Source organism: Spermophilus citellus (genome assembly GCF_964194105.1).
Source record: "Spermophilus citellus genome assembly, chromosome: 15".
Classification (NCBI taxonomy): domain Eukaryota; kingdom Metazoa; phylum Chordata; class Mammalia; order Rodentia; family Sciuridae; genus Spermophilus; species Spermophilus citellus.
Window position 1 is genome coordinate 64,414,706 of NC_138195.1, and position 12,708 is coordinate 64,427,413.

The following is a 12,708-nucleotide window of genomic DNA, read 5'->3' on the forward strand; positions in this document are numbered from 1 at the left end:
GAGAGGACTACAGTGTTATATTATGTTTTTATACAAGTAATCACATGTAATTCTTAGTACTTTTATCTTACAGGAAATCTCAAAGTTAGACAGGATTAAGTGATTTGCCCAAGGTTATACAATTAGTGAATATACTAGATTTCAACTCAGGTCTGACTGCAAAGCCTACACTCTTTCAGCAGACTACTGCCCCTCAAAAACTAGGACCTTACCTATAGTAGATTCTTTGTGATTTTTTTTTTTTTTTTTTTTTTGGTACTGGATTGGCCATGCATTTTATGCCCCTCTTATCCTGGTTTTTATAATTGTCCATATATTTCTGATTTTTATTGTATCTTTAGTTTAAGGGGTATCTGTCAAAGGCAGCCCTCTTCAAATTAATATTGTCCATCTTTGAGGTAATGAATATTTTGTAGGCTTTTGTTGTCTATAAGCATGAAACCCAGAGGAAAGAATGTGTTACATATTTAACTCTCTGTATTCTTGAAAACTATCTGATCACTTGGCCATAGGTAAACCATCATGCAACTAGTATTTTTGGTATAAAAAGTAACTTTCTCCTTTTTTCTCCTCCTTTAATTCTAGGCGTAGTACAAGAAGAGTTCGAGAATTGTGGTGGCAGGGATTGCCCCCTAGTGTTCGTGGGAAAGTTTGGAGTCTAGCTGTAGGAAATGAACTAAATATCACTCCTGGTTTGTATTCTATGTTCAGTTATTCCCACACATACAAATAGTCATTTCCAGAGTTATAAAGCAAATTAGTAGAATGGCCTTTTAAAAAGGCAGTACCATAAATGTCATTTTAAGAGCATGCTTCATTCCTTGCAAACTTTGTATGACTTAATAAGTTACTACATTTCTTATTATATAAATAAGATTGTGATTTTTTCCTTTAGTGTACATCTATCAGTAATATTCTTGACATTCAAATATTATAAATTTAGTCAATTTCAAAAACTTCTAAGAGTCTATAGCAATGAATGAATACATATATGCAAGGACAGAGAAAATAGACTATGTGCAAAGGCTTCCCCTTTACTCAAAACCAAATACTGCAGAAAGGCTACAAATGTCTTCCTACTCTTCTATCCATATCAGTCCTTTTGTTTTTTTTTTTAATTTAAATTTTTGAAGTTTAAAAATCAGAAAAAGTAAGGAGACTCAAGGAGTTTTCTTATTTAAGTTTCTAAAAACCTTGACAGATAGTAGTAAAAGTAAAGTAGTTTTAATGAATTAAAGTTTAAATAGAATTATGATGCTATTGAATAGAAAAATAACAAAATGGTGCTAAATAGGTCTGAGTGAAAATGTTAGTGCTAGACAACACTACACAAAGATTTAAGATCTCTTAATAGAGATAATATATTGTTATTGTAACTTTTGAAGTTTTTCTTTTTGTATTTATTGAAAAAAATGCATGTTTTGGGTGTGATGGCATATGCCTGTAATCCCAGCTACTCAGGAGGCTGAGGCAGGAGGATTACAAATTTGTGGCCCACTTCAGCAACTTAGAAGAGCCCTATGCAACTTAGACAAGACGCTGTCTCAAAATAAAAAGGACTGGGGATGCAGCTCAGTGGTGAAGGGCCCCTGGGTTCAATCCCCAGTATATATCACCCCCGCCCCAAAATGCAAGCAGTAATGAAATTCAGACATTTTAAGTGTCTTTAATCCAAACTCTCTTATTATTAATTCTGTTATAAGCACTATAGGCAATTTGGTATCTGATCTTCTAGATCTTTTCTCCATGTGCATAAAAAGTGTGCATTTACATGTAATCATTGTTAAAGTTTTCTTTTTTCTTTATTTTTCCACAAAAAAAATGAGTTTATGCGGGCTGGGGTTGTGGCTCAGCGGTAGAGTGCTCCCCTAGCACTTGTGAGGCTCTGGGTTCGATCCTCAGCACCACATAAAGTTAAATAAATAAAATAAAGGTACTGTGTCTACCTACAACTAAAAAATCTTTTTTTAAGTAGTTTATGCCTTAATATTATTCTGTGGCTTGTTTTTTCATACTAATTTATCTTGAACATCCCATGTTAGTACATAAAGTCTACCTCATATGTACTGTAGCTATATTATATTCCACAGCTTGACTGTATTGTAATTTATTTGTTTTCATTGTGCTAGCCAAATAAAAGATATATGTTAAAACAAGTTACAGGTATATGTGAAAACAATATCAAAGCCAGGCATGGTAGCACACATCTGTATGCCCAGATACTTGGGAGGCTGAGGTAGGAGGATTGTGTTCCAGGTCAGCCTCAGCAATTTAGCCAGACTTGTCTCAAAATAAAAAATGTTTAAAAGGCTGGGGATGTAGACTCAGTGCTTCAATCCCAGTACCAAACAAAGAATATCTAAGTATTGTTTTTCTACCCCTCAAATTAAGGGATTAAAGAATTACATATATGGGATATGACTGAAAATAATTTAGAAATATTTGCCCAAAGTCTACAAAAACATAATCTTTGACATATTTTTCCAGTTCTAAGAATTTATTCTGGAGAAGTGAGCAGGACTGGCATAGGAGCTTTTCTGCAAGGATGTTCATTGCAGCAATCAGCATTATAAGTAAATGGTCAGAATTATAACAACAATTAAATCTTTTTCTTAATTTTAAAAGTGATACCAACTTTGGATATAATGATTATTTATGATTTTAAAATTGTTCACAAGCATCCTTGTTATAACATGTTATTTTAAAGAACTTTTAGAAAGAAGTAGAGTTTAGCCCATTATGTTCTGTTATCCTCTATATAAGACAGCTGTAAAAACCTAAATCAAACTATTTTATAAGTGTCCTATAAATTTTTAGAGATCATTATAGGTGTCTTGTATATAGGATGATAGGAGATAATGGGCTTAGAAGAATTAAAGTTTAATTAAAACTAAAATTAAATGAAAATTTAACTTGCCCTAGAGAAGGTTAGATTCTGTATTATGTAGCTGTTCTCTTCAAATAAAATACAAGTTTCATTTGCTTTCTATGCTTGAAATATTGGAAGGAAATGTTTTTATATTATAGTCATAAATTTCAGTTAGATTTTAAAAGTCTTGATTAGTGGTAATTTGAAGTTTTGTTTTGCTTTGTTTGCAGTTTTCTTTTTTGTTTTGATAACTTTGGTTTTAGAATGTGGGAAAGCTTGGTAATTTGTACATTATAATGTAGGTTCAATAGGTGTTAACCTTTTGTGACACTGTAATCAAAAAGTTCTTTTTATGTTTGAACTTTATAAAGTTTTGTAACATAAGTAAGTCATTTATTTTCAACATAATTTTAGGTCTTCTCTACCAAACATTTATGTATTTAGAAATGGAATAGGGAATTCATTCTCTTCTTATTCATTTGTGGTGTGGACTCTAAATTTTGATTTATTTTTTGATAAGATAATATTGTTTACTTTGGAATGACTAATAATTTGATGCTTTACTTATTGTATTTGTTTTAATCATGAAATTTATGACCACTAGAGAGCAGTAGCTAAGAGTAATGGCTCTAAAGTCAGTCAAATGTGATTCAAATCTTGGTTCCACTGTATATATTAGGTTTGTGACCTTGGGCAAATTACTTAACATCTAGAAGTCTTAGTTTTCTTCATCTGTAAAATGAGGATAAGATCCTATCAGCTATCAAAAAGGATTGTTTTTGTGAAAGTGCTCTGTCCTGAGAGTATATGTATCATCATTGTCATAAAATCAGAAAGTGAAAGAAACATGCGCTGAAATCAAAGTATTCTGTTAGGAAGTGTAAGGTATCATCCTTAGGCCTGCTTCAAGCTCTCTCTTTGTTCAAAAATAAAATCAGGGGAGCCAGGTATGGAATTAAACTGAGATGCAGTTAACTCTTTATTAGAGATAGGAACTATAAAAATCTTCCCTGGAGAGATATTCTTTGATGTTCTGAGATGCATCACTGCACTGCATCTTTATTACTGGATGAATTTCATGACTTCTAAAAGTAATGGGTTTCTCTGTTGACGCTTTCTTCTTCTGAGGCAGTTTTAAAATTTGTGTAAAATAATAAAGTTGACCTGACTTAAAACTAGTTTGAAATTTTAAAAAGCGTGAATTGGCATGCTTAAGATCCTGGGTTCAGTCCCCAGTACCAAAGAGAAAAAAAAAAAGTATGGAGATAAAGTTTGGTACCTGATAACCCCAAATAATTGTTTCCATACAATTTAAAATTATATATACCTCTTCTACCAAATTGATGGGATTGAATACAAGTAATAGAAATGTGAAGTTTAAGTTTTTCCTTTTAAATTTCTTTCCAAACCATTAATACTAATGAAAAGTGAATAAAAAAAGAGAAAAAATTAAAGTAGCTAGAGTCTGTTTTACATATATGTAGTCAGTTTTTTTATAATGTTCTGATTCTTGGCAATATAAGAGTACATGTTTTGGTATAGCCAAACGTTGGAATGCTGTGTTTTTAGGAAAAAAAAAAAGTATCTACTAAATGTGGAACAATTTCTAATAACAAAGTAGGATACAGATCAATGCATGTAATCTATTGCTACTTTGTTGCTGTTTCTTTTTTTAAAGGAGGCTATCTGGGCATATACTTTCACATGCATATTTTCATCTTTGAAAGGTTTATGGGAGCTCTGGTAACCATAGTTGTATCTCAGAGAAGGAAATTGAGTTTTTACTCTGTATTATTTTGTACTGTTCATATTTTTTAGAAATCATGTCCATGTTTTACCTTTCAAAATAAAAATAAATTTTGAATAAGAAATCATTTACACTGGCAAAGTGATGCATGCCTGTAATCCCAACTATTCAGGAGGCTAATGCAGGAGGATCACAGGTTTGAGACTAGCCTGGGCAACTAAGTGAGACTTTGTCTCAAAATAAAATAAAAGGACTGGGAATGTAGCTCAGTAGAGTGCTTGCCTAGCATGCACAAGGCCCTGGGTTCAATCCTCAGTACTGCAAAGAAAACAAAAAGTTAATTTAAGTAAAAAAATGTTCTTGGTGTTTTAGACAATCCATAAAAGTTGGTGGGCAAGAAATACTTTTTGCTTTTCTATCACTGAAATTTGCTATTTTTGTGTAGTTTTAAATATCTGTAATGTATATAAAGTAAAAACAATTAAAATTTGAGAGTTGAGAAAAGTGTTTCAATTTTTCTGTTGCTGAAGTTTTATGAGACTGTATATGGAATCATAACGGTATTCTCAAAAAGTGAGTGATAGGGCACATAAAGTATAAAGATAGGGATAGAAATTTTTGTATGTAGACTTTAGACCAATTCCACATGAAGTACAGGTAACTTTAGCTAGCAATATAATAATAGAGAAACCAATTTAAGGACAGGCAGAAAGCAAGAACTAACATTTATTGAGGGTCTATAAAGTGCCAGGAGCTTTACATAAAATCTCTTGTTTAACTATCAGTAAACCTCTGAGTAGGTGTTATTTTTCTGTAGTTTACAGATGAAGAAAGCCAAGTTCCAGAGTAGTTAAGTAACTTTCTTGAAGTCCCACAGATATTAAGTGGCAGGGTTGAAATATGAATCTAGGTCTAACTAGCTCCAAAAATTATGCACTCCTTGAGCAAAATGGCATTCCTCCTGCCTCATACTTGGATTCTATATTGTAACTTCTTGAATGGTCAATCACCAGCATTTCTATTTGCTGTCTTTCTGGTTATATAATGAGTAGTTTCGGTAGAATTAAGTGTTTTTAAGCACTATTTTTTTTTCAATATCCGCTACACCAGGGAGACCTGACCTATAATAGGTAAAGAATGAAAATGTTAGTATATTTCTTTCTTACAATTTATAAATTTTTCCCCAGAACTTTATGAAATCTTCCTTTCAAGAGCAAAAGAACGGTGGAAAAGCTTCAGTGAATCAAGTTCAGAAAATGATACAGAAGGTGCGATTTTTGTTTTTAATAATTTCAGGATGAAAATCTAGTTACTTAAGATAATAGTGTGGTTTTATACCATATGCCAGGAACTGTGGTAACTGATTTACATACTTTATCTCATTGAATCTTAATAACCTTTTTCATACTTATTATTCTGAATTATACAAGAGAAAACTGAGGCTTAGAGAAGCTAAACAACTTGTAAGCAGAGAACCTGGGTTATATAAACCAGATTTGTTGTACTCCAAGGCTCAGGATTTAAATCATAGCAGTTAAAGCAATGAAGTAGTTTTAGGCCAAACTCTTACTTAAGGATAGAGGTTCTTCATCTCTCACTGTGACCTCTTGTCTTTCCCCATCCACTGACTTTCACTTATTCCCCAATATTTATAATTCTTATTGTGCCTTATTCTTTGTTCATTTAACTCACCCGTAGCCCTCTTTCCCTCTACTTCTCATCAATTTTTTTTCCCTAATCATTTTGGAGAAAACGAGAGGATTTTCTCTCTCTCATCATAGTTTATTGAGTTTAAGTAAATTTACTTAACCATCTACTGTGCTTTAATAATGAGGAACAGTTTTTCTGTCAGTCACTTTTATATATTTGTTTATTTTATAGAAAGCAAACCCTCTTCTCTTGCCAGTAAGTAAAACTTAAAAATGAACACAGTTTTGGATAGAAAAATGGTGCCTATCTTATAGTGGTTTTCTAGAAGGATGTTAAATTTTTTTCTGTTTTAAAAAATGAACATTAGGGTGGGGAAATTTTACTAAATAACCTTAGGGAGAAGACTTGATTTCTGTGTTTATGTAAGTATCATCCTAAGTCCTGTTTCCTATGTCAGTTACTTGTGGGGAATTAAAAGTACAAGGAAGGTGAAGATGTACAAGTTTTAGACAGGTAGGATTTCAACTGTTTCATTATTCCTTTTAAACTGTTATGAAGCATCAAAATTGTAAGAATTAAAATAAAAAACTAACTTCTGAGACATTTTGTTATGAGTAAATAAAGTTGCACTTTGGTAGAAATTTAATTTTTTATTCTGTAAGATATTTGAATTCTTAATATTTTTGCCTACTAAACTTAAAATAGAAGTTTTATCCCATGACTTAAAATTTTGCATAATTGCCCTTGAAATAGGAAAAGTTTAAAATATAAATCACAAGTAGTGTTCTATTTAATCACAGTTTTCTTATTTCCTGAGTATTTATAACTTAGTTATTATTTAACTTTTTGGCCATTATCTTTTCAAATATTACTTTAGCTCCATCTCTCTTATTCTCCTTCTAGTACTTCAGTTATGTTTATGGTAGACCATTTAACAAGCCTCTTATACTTTAATTTTTTTTTCTCTTTCTGCTTCAGTTTGAGTGATTTTTATTAACCTGTAATCAAGTTTACTAATCCTTTCTTCTATCTAGTATATTATTTAATCTATCCAAAGAGTTTCTAATTTTAGGTGGTATATTTTTAATTGTAGAACGTTCACTTGGTTATTTTTTTATATTATGTTTCTTTAATGAATTTCTTCATCCTTCCATTCTATATTTTATGATATGTTTTCCCTATTTTCTTTAACATATTTATAACAGACCCCATTCTTGTGTGTTAATTCCAACATTGGATTATCCATTGGTCTGCTTCTGTTGGCTGGTTTTCCTCTTGATTATAAGTCCTGTTTTCCTGCTTCTTTGCATATCTTAAAAGTTTTAATGGTATGCCAGATACTGTATATAAAAAGAATACAGAGGGGCTGAGGTTGTGTGGCTCAGTGGTACCGTGCTCGCCTAGTATGCATGAGGCGCTGGGTTTGATCCTCAGCACCACATAAAAATATAAAATAAAGATATTGTGTCCACCTAAAACTAAAAAATAAATATTAAAAAAAAGAATACAGAAAAGGAAATTGATGTTTCCCTTGCAGAGAAGCAGGTTCCTTTCAGGTAGTTGGATTAGGGATTTATCGCCTTAATTCAATCAGTAGAACTAAGTTGGGGCCAAGTTGCAGCTTTCAATAGAGTTAGTTCATCTCAGGTTTCACATTACTTCATGGGAAGAACTGTCTTATTTTGATTATAGGCTTCTTCTCCAATGAGATGCTCTCCCAAGGACCACGTGACTTTGGGTGATTTCATTTTACCTTCAAACCTGATCCCATGCATTCAGCAAAAGTTCTATAGGGGAAAATCAGATATACCAAATTCAAGGCTCCTCCAGATTCCTATGTCACATCAGTCTTATTTGGCCATGAAAACTCTTTTGGTTTCTCTTTCCTCAAGCAGAGTGCTTTTGCCTCTGGCAAGCTCAATTCTAAACCCATTCCTAGATTTGGAGGCTTCTAGGAAGAAAAATGGCCACTGATGTTCACTTCCATAGGAAAGGTTCTTACCCTCCTGTAATTGTAAGTCCTCTAGACCTCTGTCTATCAGCTCTATAGTAATTTTTACAATGTGATATATGTATTTTCCCTAGTTATTACCTTGGGAGTAATATCCTGCACTTACATTTTATAAAAACTGGAAGCAGAGTTCTTTCACCATATATTTTTCTGATAAATGTAGATATTTTCTTCATATTAGAGTTTAAGTTCTAGCAAAAGTAATATGGCATTTCTTGAAATTTTTCTTGATAATTCCACTTTTAACTTTCCTTAAATAACATATATGCTGAGTGTTCATTCTGTGTTTACAAAATTGAACATGTTACAGCCAAGTGATCATTGAAATTTTATCTACTTGGTAAATACAGGTGTATCTGTTGCTGACCGAGAGGCCAGTCTGGAATTAATTAAGTTGGACATATCCCGTACATTTCCATCTCTCTACATCTTTCAGAAGGTGAGGGTTTCTAATGAAACTGTAACTATTATTTTTTAGTCTTTCAATGTCCAAGGGGACAAATTCTCTAAATGAATAGCTATTATTTTTTAAAAAGCAGAACTAGAAAAATTGGGGCCTGTATACAAAAAGTACAAAACTAGTATGAAATTTCTATTATTTTGCTCTACTGATGGAAATACATTGTAGTTAGCAAAGCACACAATACTTTTTGTGTAATAAGTACTTAATACACTTTTATCATGGTGAATTTTTAAAATATTAATAATATTTTTATTCTATAGGATATTTGAATTCTTAATATTTTTGCTTAATAAATTATTAAAATATAATGAACTTTGTCCTCAAGACTTAAAATTTTTCAGAATTGCTACTGAAATAGAAATAGTTTATTTTCCTATTTAGTTTTTATAGGAAGAAGTGGTTAATTATTTTTAAATTTTACCATTGAAATGGGAAGAAATAGTTTTATAATATAGGGTGTATGATTGATAAACTGAGAAAATTTTTTTCTGTTAAGGTTAAAATTTTTAAAACAATTTAATTTAGTTGTAGTTTGATGGTTCTCTTTTGTTCAAATTGTATTACATAAAATGAAATCTCTGGGTGTTTAGCTCAGTCCTAAAACATGTATGAGGCCCTGGGTTCAGGCTCCAGCAATTCCCCCCTGTCCTAGCCAGAAGGAAAAAATAATAATCTGTGTTAATTTTATTCCTATTGTACCAAGTCTAGAAGTCTTTAAAATTGTTTGCACATTATATTGCATTATATAGCTTGCATTCATCAAATGAGCATATTTGACTTTTTTGTTATTCATCATTGAATATTTTTGTTAATAATTTTCAAAATATCTTGGTAGAATGCATTTATAATATTTTTGATAATTGTTAATACACTAAAACTAGTCATTTAGGAAATGCAACAGTTTTTTAACATGTGAGAAATAACTTAGAGACAATTATTCATGTAGTTTAAAATTTCATTTTTCTCTCCTAAGGGTGGCCCATATCACGATGTTTTACATAGTATCTTAGGGGCATATACATGTTACAGACCTGATGTTGGTTATGTAAGTATTTGTTTCAATCCGTTTTTTTGAATATGAACATTTTATCTATTCTCTTATCAAATTTCTTATATTGTATTAGACATTTACAATACATATTAAATATACCTGACTGCTTTCTTTGTGCTGATCAACTTACCTAGAGAGGAGACTTTCCATCTCTTGTCAGGAGCTTATAAGACTGGCTGCCAGCTTTGTGGGATTGCTCCTAGGGATTTTTCATCATTTGTTTTATAAAATTTTATTTAATGATTATGCTATCAGTGTGATTCCTTTATCCCCCCTCTCACTAAACCTCTTTCCCCTCACTGTTCCTCTACAAAATAAAACTCTTATATTCGGCCAGGTTAAGGGAAGAATAGGTACCTATCCATATAAGACAAAGGAGGGGATTTCCTTCTTTTATGGGGTGAACAAACCCTACTTTTGGCCCTACCACTCAGTTTCAGAGGTATCTAATAACTTCAGTTCCTAAACCTTACAGCATTTTGTTGCTGAATTGGTTCACTGATTATTGGCTTCCTCCTCTATAGATCTTTTACTTTCAACATTTCCTTTATTTAAATTAAAATTTATAAAATGCTATTAACATCTTTAATATACTGTTCATATTGTTTTCCATTTTCTTTGTTCTCTTATGAGAATTAGTACTCATTTTTTTTTACTGTTATTGTAGTTGAATTTTGGGAAGGAACAAAGAAAATATTAGTGTTCAGTAGTTACATATAACTAGAAGGTATGAAACCTTCATCTTCTCACGTTTGCCTTAAAATCGAAGAACTTTAGGGTCCTCACCATAAGGTGGCTGTCTGATAAAAATTTACTTTGTTTTGTTGCATGTTCATTTGTATTTGCTCACACACTCCACAAATATTTACATGCTTATTATTATTGCTGTATGCTAGGCATTGTTCTAAGCACTTGAGATACCTTAGTGAACAAAAGATTACTCTCCTTATAATGCTTACGCGTTAGAAGGAGAAAACAGACAATAAAAAACAAACAAGTAAGTCAGGTTATAGTAAAAGGTGATAAGTGCTATGGAAAAAGTATGGTGTGGTAATGGGGAGAATTGTCATGTTTAGGGTAGAGCAGGTTGTATTAAAAATGGTGGTGAGATAGTCCTTATGGAGAAAGTGAAATTTGAGTGAATCTTTAAACTCTCTTGCTTCGGGTATTTATTTTTTTATTTTTTTTATTTTATTGTTGGTTGTTCAAAACATTACATAGTTCTTAATATACCATATTTCACAGATTGATTCAAGTGGGTTATGAACTCCCATTTTTACCCCGTATACAGATTGCTGTGTCACATCAGTTACATTTCCATTGATTTACAAATTGCCTTTCTAGTGACTGATGTATTCTGCTGTCTATCCCATTCTCCACTATCCCCCCTCCCCTCCCCTCCCCTCCCCTCCCCTTCTCTCTCTCCACCCCCTCTACTATAAATCGTTTCTTCCACTTATATAATTTTTCTCCTACCCCTCCTTTCCTCTTATATGTAATTGTGTATAACCCTGAGGCTCACCTTCCAATTCCATGCAATTTCCCTTCTCTCTCCCTTTCCCTCCCGCCTATCATCCCTGTTTAATGTTAATCTTCTTCTCAAGCTCTTCGTCTCTACCCTGTCCTTGGTTACTCCCCTTATATCAAAGAAGACATTTGGCATTTGTTTTTTAAGGATTGGCTAGCTTCGCTTTGCATAATCTGCTCTAATGCCATCCATTTCCCTCCAAATTCTATGATTTTGTCATTTCTTATTGCAGAGTAATACTCCATTGTGTATAAATGCCACATTTTTTAATCCATTCATCTATTGAAGGGCTTCTAGGTTGGTTCCACAATCTTGCTATCGTGAATTGTGCTGCTATAAACATCGATGTAGCAGTGTCCCTGTAGCATGCTCTTGTTAGGTCTTTAGGGAATAGACCGAGAAGGGGAATAGCTGGGTCAAATGGTGGTTCCATTCCCAGCTTTCCAAGAAATCTCCATACTGCTTTCCAAATTGGCTGCACCATTTTGCAGTTTGCTTCGGGTATTTAAAAGGAGGTATCCCTTGCACACATGTAAGTTGACATTTAATTTTTTCATAGTAAGTGTAACTATAAAGGTTAAATTTTTGGCACTGAATATCTTACATTTCCTTTAAACATGGATGCAATGGAATGTAAATACTACTATCATGATTTTTTCATGATTAGATTCAAGTTAAACATTTGATAGGAACACTACCATAAATGACATATCCTTTTCAGTATGTTACATCATGAATAGATAGATACAGAATATTCAGAAGAATCTGACTCTGAAAAAATTGTGGAAACAACTTTTTATTATTTTCCTATAATATATGCACAAAGTGATATGCAATGGATTTTAATGAGCTTTAAATAGCTTTATGAATATGCATAAAATAAAATTCTAAGTGGTAAAGTATTGTAATTTCTTCCTTTTTAGTAGTATATATATTACTTTCTTTATTTTTATATTTTTGACATGGGACCTTACCCATCTTGTTGGCCTCAAACTCAAAATCCTTCCACCTCAGCCTTCTGAGTAGCTGGGATTACTATGCCTAGCCATAATACTACTTTTAAATTAACAGTATCTTATATTCAATTAAATGTAGTTTTAATACCTTTATTGTTTTTCTACCATTTTATTACAGATGGTTAAAAGCTTGCCCTTAGTATCCATTCAGTAAATATTGTGGACTAACAATATAGTCATGAACGAATAGACAGGGTCTTGTCTCTGTATTAGTTTCCTATTTTTTTTAAAAAACATATCATTAATTTTTTTTAGTTATAAGTGCACACAATAGCTTTATTTATTCTTATGTGGTGCTGAAGATTGAACTCAGTGCCTCACACATGCTAGGCAAGTGCTCTACCTCTGAGCCATAACCCCAGCCCCAAGATTC

At 32.3% G+C, this 12,708-nt stretch overlaps 1 protein-coding gene across 2 annotated transcripts in view; it reads left to right on the top strand.

Annotated features, from left to right (window-relative positions):
• Nucleotides 1-12,708, top strand: part of TBC1D12 (TBC1 domain family member 12) — a 91,326-nt gene that overhangs the window by 68,983 nt on the left and 9,635 nt on the right. For both annotated transcript variants that reach the window (XM_081267712.1, XM_081267713.1), the window contains exons 6-9: nt 586-692; nt 5,804-5,884; nt 8,628-8,716; nt 9,714-9,785. In XM_081267712.1, the coding sequence (XP_081123838.1) occupies nt 586-692; nt 5,804-5,884; nt 8,628-8,716; nt 9,714-9,785 (349 nt within the window). The remainder of the gene's footprint in view (nt 1-585; nt 693-5,803; nt 5,885-8,627; nt 8,717-9,713; nt 9,786-12,708) is intronic.